The sequence below is a fragment of the Melanerpes formicivorus genome, unplaced genomic scaffold, assembly GCF_026170545.1.
Source record: "Melanerpes formicivorus ecotype bairdi unplaced genomic scaffold, bMelFor1.0.p_v2 SCAF_3, whole genome shotgun sequence".
Lineage (NCBI taxonomy): Eukaryota > Metazoa > Chordata > Aves > Piciformes > Picidae > Melanerpes > Melanerpes formicivorus.
Genome location: NW_027142355.1, coordinates 14,225,879 through 14,244,568, shown reverse-complemented (window position 1 = coordinate 14,244,568; position 18,690 = coordinate 14,225,879). Strand labels below are relative to the sequence as shown.

General features: G+C 38.8%; 1 protein-coding gene across 1 annotated transcript in view; it reads left to right on the top strand.

Moving 5' to 3' along the window:
• FAM185A (family with sequence similarity 185 member A) overlaps nucleotides 1–18,690 on the top strand; it is a 29,871-nt gene that overhangs the window by 1,379 nt on the left and 9,802 nt on the right. The window contains exons 2-6 of the mRNA XM_068167407.1: nucleotides 5,030–5,139; nucleotides 6,275–6,367; nucleotides 9,951–10,089; nucleotides 13,818–13,859; nucleotides 18,120–18,215. Of these exons, the coding sequence (XP_068023508.1) occupies nucleotides 5,030–5,139; nucleotides 6,275–6,367; nucleotides 9,951–10,089; nucleotides 13,818–13,859; nucleotides 18,120–18,215 (480 nt within the window). The remainder of the gene's footprint in view (nucleotides 1–5,029; nucleotides 5,140–6,274; nucleotides 6,368–9,950; nucleotides 10,090–13,817; nucleotides 13,860–18,119; nucleotides 18,216–18,690) is intronic.

The following is an 18,690-nucleotide window of genomic DNA, read 5'->3' as shown; positions in this document are numbered from 1 at the left end:
TTACTTATACACACACACAGAATCATCCAGGTTGGAAGAGGCCTCTGAGATCATCAAGTCCAACTGATCACCCAACCCTAATTAATCAACTACACCATGGCACTAAGTGCCTCATCCAGTCTTTTCTTAAATACCTCCTGGGATGTTGACCCCATCACCTCCCTAGGCAGCCCATTCAATGGGCAATCTCTCTTTCTGTGAAGAACTTCTAAGATCAAGCCTACACTTCCCCCTGCACATCTTGAGACTGTGCACAGTGCAGAATAACTTTCACTATGACTGGAAAACCTTTTTGGTTTAGAAAAAGCCCAGCCCTTTACTTCAGGTGGCTCTTGTATACTCCTGCTTTGTTTCATTTGATGCTTTGCCATAGCTGTATGTGAGAAATGGTGAATAATTTCATTATATTTCAGCTTCGTGCGTCTTGCCTATGACTTATGTAGATCATGGTGCTATATTCTCTTGGTTATAAGTTCTCCAAACCCTTAAGCAAATGTACTCTGCACCTTTTATCTTCTCTTACATTTCCCCTCTCTATCTTGAATCCTGCTGTTTATTACTCTGACATAGTCTACTTTTTTGGAATGCTGTTGATAATTGAAGGGGTGTTTCTTAAATGTGTTTGCCAAAAGTTGCTGTCTCTTGTTTGTCTCTACATTAGTTGTTAGGAAACATTCTATAAGTAAAACTGGAGCCTTCCCCCTGCTTTTCTGCCCTCACTATACTTTGTTAGAATGGCTATGCTGATTTGCACCATACGTCCAGCTAGCCCGCTGTCATGTCTCCAGAAGTAGTCATGAACAGATGCTTAGGGAAGAGTAAAAACAAGGCAATCATAAATAATATTTCTTCTGAGTGTTTTCTTAGCCATAAACTGTTTCCACTTGAGGGATTTACTCAGTGTGTTTTTCTTCTGAGTGTCCACTTAAAACACATAGACAGTTTCAGTGTAAGAGCTTCCTAGCAAGCTCCATCCCCCAATAATGAATCCTGAATGATTGTCTAAAAATCATTTAGCCTTTGTCCTGCCTTTGAGCATTGTCTTACCCTGATTATTAACCAGCCCCACAGACTGTTACAGCCTTCCTTGAAACAGACTGTTAGTTTGTAGTTTTCTAAGTTGTTTTGCTTGGGTTTGTGGTCACTTCATGTAGTTGAGGTACACTGGACAATATGTGGATTATAGTCCACTTCTACTAGCTGCAGTTTGTCACCTTGTGATTAGCATGATGTTAGTATTGTCTGTTCATGGTGTTATCCAGGTGTATTCAGAGAGAAGTATCCATTAGATATCATTGCATAAGCAAAAGATCTTATCCCTTGTGAAAACATAGCAAACAAGAAACAAACTGTTGTTCAAGCACATTGACTTTTTGCTGGCCTTCCTTGAATGTGTGAGGAGGATATTAACTTATTCTGTTTAGACCCTTTTGAGTCTCAGTCACTTAGCTGTAAAAAGTTGAGGAGTTGATGTGTATGTCTTCAGAGTATTCTAGTTTCTTAATTTCTGAAGTTGAAGTGTTTCATAACATCTTGTGCAATTTAGGTTGGAGTTTGTCCAGGAAACTTTAAGTTAGCCAAAACTCCACAGACTCTGAAGAGCATGGACAGAAGATACTAGATGATGAGCTTAAATATACATTTTAAACCAAAGGCAACTTGTACTTGCTGGGCTGCTTACTAAACAATCCTCTATCTCTTAGTCTCAAGTTACATGCTGTGTATAGCCTTTCAATCTCATACACCATCTCATAATTCTCTCTGGTACATGTAACCTTCAGAAATGATAGATGTCAATGAAAGCCCATGAAATCTCTTCCCTTTTTAGCTAAAATATTGTAGATTCGTGTGGACTGAAGTAGGCAAATTGAATTAATCTGTGGTTCTTGAATGTTTCTGTAAATCATCAATGTAATTTTATTATATCCTTTAAATTATTCTTTTGCCTGCTTATGTAAGGAGAGAACCTAAGCTTCTGGGACTTTTTTGGTCTTTTTTTGTTGTTTATTTGGGGGTTTTGGTTTTGTTTGGGTTGGTTGGTTTGTTTGCTTTGTACTTTTTAAATGTAAAAAACAGGTGTGAAGGTTTTTAGCAGTGTGTATTTCTGAACTCTCAATGTATCTCAGAATAATAGGGATTGGAAGGAACCTTGAAGGATCAAACGCCCTGCCAGAGCAGGATCACTACAGGCCTTTGGAAGCAGTTTCTCTGCAGCTTTCTTGTAGGCCCCCTTCAAGTACTAGAAGTAGTCCTGAGGCACTAGAAGTATTTTACCAGTCTATTTCAAATGTAACAGCTTAAGGTGCTATTTCTGGGTTATCCTTGTCTACATTCTGATGCCACAGGTGGTTTGTAGGTTGTTGTTTGTTGTTTTTTTCCCCTATGCACCTTTATTTCCAGTACAGGTCTTTTCCACTTCAGATTTTCACATGTTCTTTGAGATTTGCGTAGATAAAGTTGGCTTCAGCCCTCAGTTTTGCTAAGGAGGAATCAGACTAGCTAATTTTGGAGCTCTGGTGCTGAAATGGATCGTATCTTTTTCCTCCCAGCTTGTTGAAATTTTGTTAGCAAGATCATCCAGCTCCTAGGCTGTCTCTATGTGGGGACAGTCATGTCTGCTTCAAGGGGCCTGTTCGTGAGGCGCAGGGATTCCATTCACTGCTCACTATTTTTTTTGCTATATCAAGGCTAGCGGTGCTCTGGGACTCTGCAAGGGATCAAGGCACAAAGGATGTTTCCAGAAACCCCTGGTGTTTTTAGCAGCATGCTTGTGACTCCCCATATTTTTGTGTTTTTATTTCAGCCCCTGTCTTCAGTACATCTAGGATTACACTGCTGCTCTACCTGTCAAATAATGTCCATAATATGCTCTGCAGGATCAGAAGTTTTTATTAACCTTATTCTTATAAAAACCATATTATGTTGGCATTGTGGTTAAACCCACTGCTCTTAAGCCTTTTCCTCCTGCCTTTTGAGGGAGGCTGTCAAGCTGATAAGAGTTAAAGATGTGCACAGGCAAACTAGATTTTGGACCTCTCACTTCCCTTAAAGCAAAAATAGCTGAAATCTTGGGCATAGGCCCTTCAAAGGACCATGCAGTTTCCCAGTGGGTGAACTGAGCAGTTATGAGCAAGAAAGTCTGTATTTCAAAAATGACAGTTTTCTTTCTAGCCTCTCCAGGTCTGTGCTGTGCAGGTACATACTGTTTAGAGCTTACATGTTTGGGGAGTGCCTCTGTTTGTGCCTCTCTGGGAACTGTTTAGACAACCCAACCATTCCCTAAGAAGCAGCACTTTATGGAGAAGTTTCATCTGCCCTCCTTACCACCTTCAGAATCTGCAGATCAGCGTTGGTCAGATTAAAAATGAGTGGTATCGGAAATATGTCAGTCTGGTGAAAACATCTGGGCTTTGCCAACACAAAATCTTGTGGTGCTTTGCCTCTGATGCCTCTGAGTTTTGCCAGGTTTTGTGCTTTTACAGGCCTCAAAGCCTTTCTTAGTGTTTACTTAAATTTAAGAAACTTACAGTTTGAATTAGAATCTTGGTCACAGTAGGTCTGTTTTGGAAGTCTTCTGTGAAGAGACTAAGAAAATAATACCTGCAAATAAAACAACTTTCTGGGAAACCTTCTTATCCACATGTTCTAGCTGCCTTTCTTAGGGAATTGTTAGCTGTGAACACTGTCTGCATGCTTCACTGAATTTAATGTCTCAGCTTACCATGGCTAGCACTCTTGTGGCAACACATTTTGTCTGTGCCTCTTGAATTCTCCTGGTTTGTCGGTGACAGCATTTCCCTTTGTTGTTAATTGAGGTATTCAGTCTCTTCCCCTCATGATCTGCAAGCTATTGTCATGGTTCCAGCATGAGCACCAGTGGGACTGTATTGATCTTTAGCCTATATATGTTATGCATGCTCATTCTTGTCATCCTTCTGGTCACCTCAGCAGATAGTGGAGATGGAAGAAAGACTTTCACAAGTGCTTAAAATGGAGGTTTCTTTCCCAGATAATCTCTTCTTTCTCTCTCAACTTTTCAGTTCTGTCTTGTAGCATACAATTCTGACTCCTGTTCAGATTTCCTTTTTCTTCCTTACGGCTTTTTTCCTTAGAGGAGTCTTTACCTTTTTCCAGTGGTTATTAATATAAGTGATTATTAATCCAGTCAGAATCTCCAGACTGCACATTCTCAAACTTCTTCCCTGTTCTTTAAACTCAGGGGTGAACTCAAATGGCAGAAAAATGCTTCTTCTGCTCCTTTGTGAAGCATTACAAACCCACATACTTCTCTCTTGATAAGAGAAGTATCTACAAGATGTAGGGATTTTGTGGGATCCTACAAACAGTAAGGTGAGGTGATTCAGGCCAGAGGCAAATAGATCTGTTCGTGCCAGGGAGGTAAGTCAGGCCTTGCAGAAGGCTAGGGAGGATTGATGCATGCAGACTTTTCTGTACCTCTTTTTTTGTTATGCTACTTGCTAGTTGAAGGAGAATAGATCTAAACAAGACCTATGTATTTGTGCTACTGAATCTTGTTACCCAAACAGCCTGCTAGCCTTCCTATCCCAAAAGCTATGTCAGGGTACCCAAATGTCTTCAGTAAAATTGCTAATAAAATTGATGATTAAAGTAGCTATGAGATGGAGGTGGAGTTTGGGAGTAGGTTAAAAAAACCTCAAACACACACAAACCCCCCAACATCCTAATCCAAAACAACCTTTGCAAAAGGACCTCACCCTGCATATTCCCTGCTAGGGGTTACAGTCACTCTGCTGTCTCTCAGTGATCTCTTTTGATGCAGGATGGTTATACACAAGCTTACAAATTTGTCAATAATACTTGTACCTAGTGACTATCATGCAGCCAAATGGCCAAATATTGCAAGAAGGGTCTTTAAGTAACAGAGCAGCTGCTTCCCCCCCATCTTCCCCTCCCACTGCATGTAGTTACTATATAAACTGATAAAGTACTATGTTAAATAGATCTGACTTTCTTAATTCTGTTGCTAATAAAATTCTTTCAATTCTAGATTTGGATATCAAAACATCAGGGACTGGCTGCGTGAAGGTACAGAAAATAGAATGTGATAACTGCAAAATAGAAACAGAGAAGGGGACTAGTGTCTTGCAGTCAATAAAGGTACAAAGAACCTTCCCCCACTCCATCAGTGTTTTGTGTTGGTGGTTGTTGCTTTTTCTTTAAAAAAGGATTGTGTGATAGAATGAAAATGTAGACTGCATTCCTGGAGATGAGAAGTACTCTGATATTTCTAAGTGTTACTATGTGTGTACCTCAGCTGTTTTGTTTGTGTGTTTGGTTTTTAATTACTGCATGCAATGGCGACAGAGCCAATAGCACTAAATAACATGGAGTCTGAAGTCCAAGTACCTTTGATTGCCAGTCAGCAGACACAGTGATGGTAGTAACCCTGAGAAACAAATGTTCAGTTAGAAAAGTATAGAAGTCAGCTCTGTTTTCCCAGAGGCTTCAAGTATCAATGACAATGCTCTCTAATGCACTGAAAAAAAGGCTGCAAAATGACCAGTTCGCGGGCTCTGAGACCAATGCCTTCATGGCCTCATTAGAGTTCAGAGGAGCTTGGTGTTATTTTTCCTCTGTCAATGCTGAGCCTTGCTCAATTCACAAAAATGTCAGGAAAACTCAAAGTGTAAAATATGATCCTTCCCTTTAGTAGGGCAACAGTAACTCTGGTTTCTAATTCAGGTTTTGGAATTACACTCTGTTTTAGCAGAAAAGCAGAATTATTGGTGTGAAGCAGAATTGTTAACCTTCTGGATTTGGCCAAGGTACTGCAAATCTGACGGTCCAGATTCTGTAGCACAGTACAAGGGCTGGTTCTCCCCTTGGAAAGGAGCAAACTGAAGTGAGGCTGCCCTCCCCTGGATGGAGTAAAGAGCTGTTTAATATTGCTTCACTGTCACACTGTTCACAAACCTCACTGAGCAGGAAAGCTGGTCCCCCTTTCTTTACAGTAGAAAGTGAAGGAACATTGATCACTGACTTCAAATATAAATAAAGGTTCCTCAGCGTCATTCTCTTCCTTGTGTTTCTTGTTTTGGTTTTGACTCTACTGGAAATAAACAGCACATTTGGTAATCACTAGAGAAGAAAACTTCACCGTAAAATGAAAGCTTGTGATTCAAGGTGGTTGTTGTGGTGCAGCTTAGAACAACAATGTAACTTGTTTTCAAATTGCAAATATCCCAACCATAGGATTTTAAAACTTTTGGTTGTTTTTTGGTTGTTTTTTCAGAGCCATAAAATTGATATAAGAACAGATGGTGGCAAAGTAATTGGCCTTGGAACACTTTATGGAAATACAGATATCTGTGCAACAGAGAAGGGTGTAAGTAATAAGTAAAACTTGCTCTTCACTGGCTTATTCAGTTTGTGTGTTGCAAAATGACTAATATTTGAACAATAGGCTGAGGAATGTTTAGTGACCCTCATTAGCTTATTGTGATTTCTCTGTTAACTTATTTGTCTGTTTAGTTAATACTATCTCACTTCATGCTTGATTTGAATTAGTAAACAGGCTCCACAGAAAGAGCAGTAACAAATGTGATTATTCCATCAGCACAGTGGCTCTGCTAGCTGATACAGTTCACCAGCTTTAATTAGATAGATGCTCTTAAACTCTTAAACTCTTTGCTTGGCTGATGTTTAGACACCTGGATTCTGCAGTAGGCCCATGAGTTTGTTTTAATGTCTCATGAATGCTGTCTTGATATTTCTATATGCTGTACATACACTTCCATCATTATGTGGTTGCAAGAAAGGAAGAGTGGAAGGATTTGTATATTTCTTCACAGCTGAGGAAATACAATCATATGTAGTCTTGTGAGATGCAGAAGTTTTGTAGAGAAGTAGGTTGCTTTTTTCAGCAGATGGCAGCAGGAGACAAAGCTCCTACTGCTCTAATCTGGCTTTGTTTCTTGCCTGAAGTACTCAATACTTCTCTGTTATTTAAAATAATGTAGAGCTAGGCTCCCTTACACAGTATTACAGTTCTCATACTCAGGCTGGGTTTTAGGCTCAGCTTGAAAGCTTAGGTATCATAATGTCCATGCATATGGTTGCATTAGGACGCCTTTGTTCTGAAGCATTGGTAGATGAAGCCTGGAAGTAACTTGGTTGCATGCAGGATTTTGTCAGAATCAATAGGTACCCTTAAATTCAGTACAGTCCATACAGCTAATGTTAAGTAGTATATGACTGGTGTTGATAAAAACAAGTGGATGTTAGAAAAACAATTAGATTCGTCTATGCAAAAATGTCTCATTTGCAGGAACTGAGATTGTTTTGTTTTAAAATGTTTTTTCAAACACATTGTCCTTTTGAAGCGAAACAAACCATGCAGATAAGCTGGATTTCTTCTTTGTAGTCATGAATATTTATAATAGTCTGTAATATTGCTGGAAGTCCCTCTTGGAGTTGTAAGCTCTTGAGTGAAGTGAGTAATTTTGACAGGCAGTTACAGCTATGGAACAATATTTTGGCTTACATTATTAAACTTGTTAACAAACCTGACTGTGTCGTGTGAGATGTCTTGTCTCAAATGGCCACTTGTGTAATAATCACTTAGCCTCATGTCTCCTATGTGTGTTTGTATGAGATGTTTCTTCCATCACTTGTAGTCATTATTATGTAATTATGGTTCTGTTAGCCTTTCCAGCCCCCTCCTGGAGGTGGGTAGGAAAAGGATGTGGTAAAATACACTAAGCACTTGAGAAACAAAAGATTGTTAAGGGGGGAAATGGAGAAGATATTAGTAAATATTTTAGCAAGGATAGCACCAAAAGGAAAACCAAGAAGTGGAATATGTGTGGAAGGAGTAATTTTCATAGCAAGGTGCTGGTTTTCACCTTGAAAATGTGTTAAGGTACAAAAACTTCTCAGGCTGATTTTTAAAGACAGTCTGTCAGTTTTGCTTTAAAGGGTAAGAAACTAATGGAACCTGGGCACGTGGTGAGTAACTGCAGCTCCCAAGGGAAGGAAGTTTTCCAGAAAACCTGGTGGTTCAATGGACAATCAAATTTGTTTGACTGTGGAGTCATTAGCTAATCTGTGCCACAGGGACTTGTCTATAACACTTATTAACAGAGCCAAACATCTACGTTCTGCCAAAAAATTCATAAAAGTTAAAGAATTTGAAATTGAAAACAGATTTTGGCTCAGTAAAAAGCAATCCTGTTTGTTTTCTTTCATGCTTTCCCTATCTAGAGTACTTATTTATTTATTTTAGTCTTGTACTTGAGCGGTCTGACCTCTCACCCCAGCTCCCCCCACCTCAATTTGGGTTACTCTGAAACAAATGTTAATTTCACTGCTAGGTTTGGGTTCATTCTTTATACTAACTAGCTGACTCAGTACTTTTTGTCACGTGCTGAGATGACTCCTCTTATTGCTGTGTGTTTTTAAGAGAGGTAGTTTAGGCTAGTAAATGGGCAGAGTTGCTGTGTGAGCTTGTTTATAATAAAGCACTTAATATTTAAAATAAGAGAAATACTAAATAGAGTCAAAATTTGCATACCATAGCAACAGAGGTAGCTTTTTGGGCTTTCCTTGTCCCATTTAGGAATAACACAAGGCAGCCAGTTTGCACTCAAACTGCAGATATTCTTGTCTTATTTCCCCTCTGCCTTAAGTAGTCTCTATTTTTACTGTGCTGATAGCAATGATTACCCTGATTTAACTGGAAAGGTTCTTTGCAAGTAATTTAACGCTCTTGGAGGCCTACTTTGTGTTACAGCATCGTGTCCAAAGTTGTAAGTCAACAGTCCATTCTGTAATCTTAGGACTTGAAGTATAAAGATGATGTAAAGGTTAGTATGTTGGTAAGGTCACAGTAGAATGTGGTTGTCATGTAGTCCATACTAAGCCAGCTGCTTTAGTTCACAGGACAGCATGGAGTTTGTGCAACGCTACCCCTTATTTCACCCCTACCTTACGTTTTATGTAATGTACACTGGAAAGGCCAACATTGATCTAGAGCCACATGATGTAATTGATAAGGATTTTATGCAATTTGCATAGTCTTCATAATTAAAATAAAAATTGAGTGAGGATTAAGTAAGAAATACTGCAGGATTCTATCATAAATCAAGGTTAACTGAGAAAGACTAGCATTTCTTTCACATGGTAGTCACTATAAGCATGCTGTTTTGTTCAGGTAAGTGCAGGTTAGGTCATACAACAGGTTCCTTGTACACAGATTATCTCCTTTATCATCTTTTCCTCCCCAAATCTATCTATAGCACGACTTCTCCAACTTACCCTTGTCTGCATTTCTATTGAGAAGTAGAAATGGAGATGTTCTCTCATTTTTCAAGACTTTGAACAGAGGCCTTACTAAACAAGGAAACAGGAACAATTTTACTGAGAAAGGGCAGCTGTGGCCTTTTTGCAGACTTTCATCAGAGCTGTGTAAATGAAGTGAGCCAGCTGAAGGTCTGACTAAAGAGCTGTGTGTAACAGAAGCACTGGGTAGGTTAGCATGTGGTGTCAGAAAACTGTGTACTGATGCTCTTAGTGTCAGAATAGTTACCAACATTAAGGCTTCATTTTTAAAGTTAATTGTTTTGGGGTTTCTTACCTTCACAATGAAGGGTTCTGGGGTTTGAAAAGGAATCAAGCTTTTCTTTCATTTATTTGTGACATTTGGGTCCTTCACTTGAGTGATGGATGCAGTTAATTCATGGGAATGTTGTAAAGAATTACTAACTTGGTCAGAGCTCTTGGATGAAAAGATTATTTTTTGTTGTGTTTTTGTTTGTTTTATAGCTTTTAACTAAGAACTTGATTCTGTTTGTTCTGCACCAATGACTGCTTTCCATTTATTTTGCCTCTTAATACTGTTACTTCCTTCTGCCTTTTCCAACTGTGATGACAGGTTTTCCATTATGTTTATTTAAGTCTATTTCTCTTAGAGTGTGAATATAGAGAAGCTGCAGGGGACATCTATCAAAATATCTACTGAATATGGGCTGCTGAAAACTAAGTACCTCTATGCAGAGTCATCTTCTCTGTCTTCAGTAGCTGGTGATATTCTGCTGGGAAGCATTCATGGTAAGAAAGAAAGAGTGTCACATGGTTGGGGAAAGGGTGCCGCAAATCTCGCTGCTTTGAAGGCTGTGTTCACAGTAGCCAACAGGCACAGTATATGAACAGAACAGCTCTACATTTGTTGGTGACTGAGTTGATGAGAATTAACTTACCATATAGCACGCTGTATTTATTTCTTTTAAACAGTTTTGCAAGAACACTTGTGAAATGGCAAAAAGCACACATTACAGGAAGGAGACATCACACATACTAAGGATGTCAAGATATTTTACATTTCAGCCATGAAAATTGTATACCAAAAATAGTAAAAAGGCTTTTCCCCCCTCTTTCCATAGGAGAAGTAATTCTTGCAGCAGTGGCAGAACTCAGGCATATTTAGACATTTTTAGCAGCAATAGTCTGTGTGCTGGCATTCTATGCTAACAGAGGGGACAGTTTCTGTTCTTTTTTGGGGAAAAAGAGTCTCTAATCCATCCACCATTTAACCTCCTTCACCTAGAACTAAAACTAACTTGAATGTCTTTTATATAAACAGCGAGGGAGGTTGGAATCTCTGGTGTTTTTTCAGTTTAATAAAATACCCGCTTGGTTCTGACTGTGCTGTGATGTTTGTGGTGATTTAAGTAAAACAAACTGAAGGATGTACAAAGGGTGAATATTACACAGGTCAGAGTTCCAGGTTGTCAGCTTTATGCCTTATAAACAATTTGCTGTAATTGCTTAGAAATTTTGTGTTGTCTTCTTGCTTGAGAAATGACTCTCGTTTCTTCCTTAAGGGAGTAACTCCTTTGTCCAGCTATACTAAGTTTAAGAATAGTTTTCAAGCTTGTTAGGTAAAGTCTGGTAGAAATAAGCTTTATTTCCCTTCTTGCTGTTACTGTGTTTTTCTAACATGTAGACTGGTACTTTTGTCTGAGAAGATGTTTTGCTTTGGTTTGTGGCTTTTTTTTCCTCTCTAACTTCAAACCAAAATAATGATGCTGTGAAGTGGTCAGTTTGTGACCACTTTCTTGCCTCAGCACACATCTGAAAGATTATTTGTACTAGCATTCCATTTTTGTACCAAGATAACTGCTGTAGTTAGTGACTTACATCCTTAATAATGCCCTATTGCCATTTAGCTGGTGAACAATGTGAAAATACAGATCACCATACAAGTGACGCAGACATTTGCATTACTTCAGTCTTATTTTCATGAGATCTCTTCTAAATGGGTCTGGAACACCTAATGTTATGTTAGCTGTTTCCTTGGAAAACAACTGCATGACAGCATTTGCTTTGTCCTTCTAGTCTGTCTGTTCAGAAAAATATTTCTTGCAAAACATCATGCTCCTCAATCATGTTTTAGTAGTGAGAGCAAGTATTTTTAAAGGCTTTTATTATATTGCCTACACACACAAACATTAATTGTAAAGATATACTCCTGTTGTAACTTCATGATAGAAGGAAATGGGACACTTTCACTCCTAGTCTTTGCTCATGAGGTGACTCCATTTTTTTAATTAATGTTTGTGAAAACTTGGGCAGATTGTTTCTGGGGCAATTGAGGCCACTATTCCCTATAGCCAACAGTGTGCTGATACAGTTAGCGTAAAATCAGCACAGCTGAGCACAAAACTGGACTGGACTTCATGGCTTTTGCACTAAGAACTTTGAAGTTAGGGCAATGCAAGCTTTACAAATCTGTCTGAGACCCATCTTGAGCAGTACAATTCCAACACTGTCAGTGCCCAGGCGTTCTTTTGCATGCTTCATACTTCTATGGCAAATGAATAATGCATTATTTTGAAGAAATTAGTCTTGAGTCATTTTTACCAATTTCTGTAATGGGCATTAGAGATGTCAGGCACCATGAAGCTTTTGAGTTGACACATGAAACAGGCAAGAACTCTGAGCCTGGGAAATGTGCTGCTTTCTCTGTAGGCAATAGTGTTATGGTGAAACTTCCTCACAGCAGGGCACAGAGGGGGAAAAAGGAAAGCCCTCTTGGCAGCTGTGCCAAAGTCTTAGGCTGAGTTGCATTAATTGTTAATTTGTTTAATCCACAAAATCATTTGAGCGGGAAAGGAATTTGACGTAAGTCCAAACTAATGCTTAAAGCGGGCTCAATTAAAGCAAACCTACTCATGGCTTTGTCTGTTTAAGCTTTAAATATTCTCTAGGACAAAGATTGCGTGACCTTTCTGGGTGACTTCTTCCAGTCCTGAATTCCCCTTCTGGTGGGGAAAAACTCCCCTCTTTTTTTCCTGTTTTATGGGGGTTTGGGTTTTTTGGTGGTTGTGTTATGAAATTTTGGGGGAGGGAGTGAAGGGTTTGGTTTTAATAATTTCCTTTATGGCAATATGTAACCATTGTCTGCTGTTGCTGCATCATCGTGAGGAGAGTCTGGCCCTGTACCCTCCCATTAGGTAGTTGAAGACCACAGCAAGGTTTCTCCTGAGCTTTCTCCTTTTAAAGCTCTCTGAACACTTGTAGTATGCTCTGAGCCCCTAATCTCAGTACCCTGCTCTGGACACAGTATTCCAAATGAAAAGCTACCTGGTGCTTTTATTTGCTTTTTGCACAAGAATAGCTCTGCCACTTTGAGAGCCTTCAAAACATATGGGTGGGATCGTGAACCTGTCATGCTGGTATGTTCACATTGTGCCACATTAGTCACATCTGCCATCCAAGCCTGTGGTTAAGAAGAGTTGCCAAAAGCCTAGGATTTGTTACAGTTTGTACAAAAATAAGTACCAGTTAGGATAAATTGGAGAAGGGGTGAGATAATTATAATGTGCCTTTTAAAAGCAGCTACAATTAAAGCCAAACATCTTTCAAGTCTGAAATATGACTTTTGTTTCAACTCTGATTTCCAGAACCCTTAAGTATTTTATGTAGAATGCTGTTGAAATGATGAATTGAAGCCTGTTGATGATAGGCTGCTTTTTTAGCTTTCAGACCACTAAGAAAAACAGTGCAGGTCATATAGAGTGGAATGCATCCTGCCCTAACGGCTGTTTGCTGCTGTGCAATTAAGAGAAGGGAGCAGAGCTTTGGTTTTGCCTTCAAAAAAAAATTGAAAATTGAAAATTGTTATATTACAAAATAGGGTTTTTTAAACATTTTTTGGTGAGGGAATTATACTTTTGTAGCACACATGGAACTATTGAAGTCCCTACCAACTTTTTTAAACCATTAGTAGTATAGATAGCTTTTCTTTTTGTAGGTGCATCTATTCTTCCAGATTCTCTTCACACTCTAGGTAAGGAGTGTTATGTATTTGGTAGAGGGGATATATGTATATAAAAGAGGAAAATACAATCTGTTTCTCTTAGGTATCTTATTAAACTGCTTGAATCATCCATAGTTCTGTTGCATGCATCAGAGCAATTAAAAAGAAAATTGGCCCCTAAATAAACTAATTATTGTGCTTTATCCTTGCAATGCCTCTCTGCTTTTTCTCTCCCTCACATCCAGTCTGTCTTTAAGTTTTACTCAAGAGTGTTTTTTCTTGTCTGGAATCACATTGCTGTTACCCATAGGTAGTAGGATTTTTGTTTTTAAAGCAGTAATATTCACACAATAGAGCAGTTTATGGTATTTTGCTCTTATATGCTCTATATAAGAGATACTACTACAGCTGCACTGCCCTTGTATGGGATCTTATTACTTTAGCTTTTGTTATGATTTCAGAAAACAGTTAACTAGTATGTTTAACATATTTTTTTCCCTGTTTCTTTTCCTAATAGGTAACACCAGCCTTCAGACCAAAACAGGGAGTATAACAGTAGGTAGGTTCTACTTTTTCTCTGAGGTATCTTTTTTCACTCGTCCCTTCTGCTTTCCAAAAGATGAGTATCTGCAGGGATAGTAAATAGGAGATGATTCCTTACAGATATTTCTGCCGTCTTTTCAAGAGCAGCACTGATAGCCTGCAGAGATCCTTTCCAAACTTGGCTGTCAGCCTTTACCAGTTGGGCAAGGCTGTCTAGTTTTTGCTATGACAATACCTTCTGAGCTTTGCAAGTTAGATGAGACTAGATGTCATGTTTTGTGTTCAGATGTGATAAAAGGACACAAGGAAAGACTGTGTGCATCAAATGCAGTAATTTTGCATTTGAACCTTGTTGTCTTTCACATTTGCTGATACCAATGGCTAGCTATATTCTGTATTTACTTTTGATACCCCAAAGCGTTAATCACTGATATCTTGCATGTTGTATGGGGAAGGCTTCTGAGAACTTGAACATTTCCAAACTATTATTGTAATCATTGTTTTTTCCTTCAGGGACTTGAGCTTTCATATAATAGGAGGATAACTCAGAGTTATCAATTGCAGTTGATGCTGTATCAGTTGCATTATTCCAGGAAAATATTAGGAACTCTTCTTTAACCATAATGCATGAACACAAGTGAGAAACTCAAATTCTTTGATTTTCTGCCATAGAGATAAGAAGTAACTTAATCCTAGATGAAGCCAAATTTCTTTTGTATGTACACAGAAGAATTTTCCCTTCTGTAAATAAAGTTGGTTACAGGCCCACAGCTCAGACTTCTGCTAGTGGTAGCACTCATAGTCACTAAGCATGGTGCAGAGACGAGATGTACTGTTACAGTTCTTATGTTTCTAAGTGATTTTTACTGACTCTCTGGAAAATGAGTTGGTCTTTAAACCATAGAATTAAATTAAGCTTGCTAGTTGGCTTCTCCTTCAGTTAAATAAACTCAGAATATGAAGAATGTTTAAATAAAAGTTTCTTAGCACAGGAGGTAGGTTTTTTCCATCAACATCATGCTTATTTTCCTTAATTAGGCAGGTTCAGCTTAAGTGTTAAGATACCTCTTAAAATTGAATAATAACTTTTTTCAGATTTCAATTCTGAAGGTCTTATTTGGGCTTAATCTTTTCCTAAAGAACATCAAACAACCTTTAGATTTTTATTAATTTTTCCAAAGGCAAATAATTGTTAAGCTTCAGTGGTTCAACTCTAAAAGCATGAGAAAGAAAATATTGAGTTCTAAGCGAAAGGGGTTTGTGTTTGAGAAATGTATTCCAGAAGATAGTTGGTTGGATTGCCAGACACCTGACAGGGTTTTGCTGTTAGAAACAGGAAGAACAACTCAGATCTTCCAACTTCCCTGGCTGTGTTTTCATTGAGATGAATTGAGGATTTGATCAGTTAATGTGGCAGTTCAGGCTGGGTGCCTCCTGTTACTGCCACATAGGTTACATCTCTGGTGTCCCGAATGTCCAGCCCGGTAGGTGGACACAGGGAGCTGCATATTTCATACCCATAATATCCTGCACCCTATAAATCCAGCTGCAAAGTCTTTCACTTACTCTTTCTTCCCTCTCTGCTCCTGTTGGGAGATGCTTCCTACTAGGTAATGGTGGGGGGGTATCTCAAGGCATCTTAGGCCTGGCTAGGCCTAATGCCAGGAGAAAAAGGGAGAGGGGCAGTCTCAAACCTGGCCAGCTGAGACTAGCCTAGCAGTGGGGGGAGGGGGCAGGAAGAAAGAGCCCTGGGGGGGGTTGGATATACCCCTAGGTGGGGAGATGGGAAGTGTTGGGAGGCTTTTGGGTCTGCTTTGGATTTCTTTTGTCACTATGCTTGTAGGTTTCTGTAAAACACTAATTTCTTTCCCATTTAAACTTTCCATCACTTCTGCAATCCATTGTGAGAGTGTCATTCTTTTGCCCCTTTGGGGGCAAGAGAGGATCTGTCTGGCCTCAAACCCAGGGCACCCATGACAGTGCAGTCATCTCTACATTTTGGGGATGCATCCTTACAGGTCAGGCTAAAACATAGTCAAGAGTGCTAGATTCTTTTCTTAAAATACTGTGGGGCAAATACTACTGTGTAGTTCTGTGTTAAAATGTGAAACTAATGCTGTTCTCACCCTTTAAATTTCTGCTTTGTTTAGTATTTATAAAATAAATATAAATAGAATTAATTTTGTTACTGTTTGTGTAAATCTATTTTGATATTTTGGACACTTCATGGAAAATTCTGTCTGCCATATGGCAGAGGCTTAAAATCAGTGTTTCACACTGACACTGTTGAAATATGGAAGTAGGGATTCCTGATTAGTCACAAACAAATTGCTTTTCAGCCCTATACTAGAAGCTTTCTTGTAACAAATGTTCTGAAGATTTTGAATGGATTTGAATTTAAAACTTATTTTTACTTCTAGCTGAAGTTGCTACTTAAAAGAAAACTGAATAACCTTACAAAAAGTAATGTGGTACTTGGGTTTTAGAACAGCTTAATCTTTTTAATTTGGTAAATTAATAGTAAGTCTCGGGCTGGAAGAGACCTCAGGAAGTGCTAAAATCCCAGAATGGTTGAGGTCACAATAGACTTTCAGAGGTCATCTTGTCCAGTCCTGCTGTTCAAGCAGTCTTTAGTCTTTAACTTCCTGCTAGAAGCCTTGCCATCTGTGAGGCTCCCGAGTGCTTTATCCTGTGTCTTGAAAGCCTCCAAGGATGCAGACACCCTCTCTGGGCAAGCTGTTCCACTGTTGACTGTCTGAGAATTAAATGTTTTCAGGCTGAAACTCTTCATTCAGCTTACATCTGTTGTTTATTTGGCTCTCATTGTGCACCACTCTGAGGAGCCTTGATCACCTCCTAGCAGATACTATGAAGCTCTGTCAGCTCCTGAAGCTCTCATCCCTTGGTCTGTCCTGATGGGGAAGGTGTTCCCTCACTATCTTGGTGCTTCTGTGCTGAATTCACTTCAGTTTGTTGATGTCTACCTTCTCTTGGGAGCCCCTACACCGTATGTTGTATTCTAGATGTGGTCTAATGAAGTGCCGAGTAGAGAGACATGATCCCTTCCTCAATACACTGGCCATGTTCCAGTTAATACTGCCAAGAACGCCATTGGACTACTTTCCTGCCAGGGCACACTGCTGGCTGATGGTCAGTCCTAGAAGTTGCTTACTTTTCAGTGTTATTGGTATGGTCTGATTACGTATTCCCTGTGGGGCTGCCAAGTCAAATTTTCCCAGCTGGGGAAAAAAAAACCTTTTCCTTCCTGGATTACCTGTTTAATTTAACCCCATTAGGTATTGAAGAAATAGGTCTTCTGTGTTTGGTATAGTCAGAAAGCTTGCAGTGGTTGCTTTGAGTCAAAGGGGAGGAAACAACCCTAACCTGGCAAGGAAAACTGTCCATTGAGATCTTTGCTTTTGCCAATCCCATGGAGATTCTGTGGTTGATTGTTACTAATTTGGTTGGAAACATCTGCAAAAATACCTTTTACATGAAAATGTCAAGCTCTCAGTACCAGAAATGTTCATTAAAGAGCTTGATTCACATTACATTTTCTTGGTTTAATGACTTGAACTTTCAAATATCTATTATGAACAACCTTTTAAAAAGCCATCAGTAAAATGTTTCATTGCCACTAAAACAAAACCTTTTTTCCTAGTTCATTGATTTCAGTTAATGAAGATTTGCTGGTTTGTTGTTAGCCAAAGATGCTCTCAGTTTCTCAGCTGAATAAATGTGGATTGGCTACTTTTTAAATTACTTCCCTCTCTAAAGAAATACATTCTAGCTGTGGGATGATCCCTTTCCATGTTTTCACTGTCATATGTAATACACTGCTCTTCCACATCTGTGCTTGAGAACTGGCCTCAGAAAAGCTCCAGATGAGCTTATTTAGAGCTAAAACTGCTATGGCAAGAGTACAGCATTAATGCTGGACATCATTGTGATGATTAACCAAGTTTATTTTTATTTTTTCAAGTGGGAAGCATCTTTCAGGTTTCATTTAGTTGGTTTAGCTACTTTTGAAAGTTTGACTGTTTCTTTTTTTGTTGTTTGCACACCCAGAAGCTGAGAAATGTCTCTATCAGGACTTCAAGGTTTTTTGCCAAAACTTTAATTCCTGGTGTTGTATCTAAAAAGATATTTCACTGACTGTCTCTTGCTCCTGTTTTTTCACACTTCTCTAGAGTTGCTCCACAGCACAAAGATTCCAGCAACATTCTATGTTAAAAAATGAATGATACACCAGTTCTCTCCTCTTTGTTTTCTTTAGATTCATCAGATGGAAATCTCAAAGCTTCTACACAGCATGGGACAATAGATGTTTATGTCAGTCAGTTAAGAGAAGTGGATCTGAAATCCCAGAAAGGTTAGCAAACTAAAACATTTTTTTTCTGTGTCAACTTATGATGTAATAGAAAAGGGAATAAGTTGTGGGTTTTGTTTGTTTCTTTTTCTGTCTAGTTTGTGATTTTAGGTTATCTATGTTTTCTTTTAATCTCACTTTTACAAGTATATAAACATGTGGAGTCAATTCTGGAAGGGGCAATGATACCTAAAATGGATTACAGAATTTTTGTATTTTTCAATATTTTCCTTTTTCTTGGCAATATACCCAGCAGAAATCTGCAGAGTTGGATTCCATTTTCCATTTGCTTTGAGCAGTTTACTCTATGATGCTGTTATATATGTGCAGAGTGACAACTGACACATTTACATGTCTTTCCTGCCTGTTAAGGGCAAAATGTCATGTTACAGAGACTGGAAGGCAGAAAAACAAAGATGAGAAGGTCTTACACTGCCATTCTTCCTTTTTTCCCTCCTGATTCATCACTAGAATTACA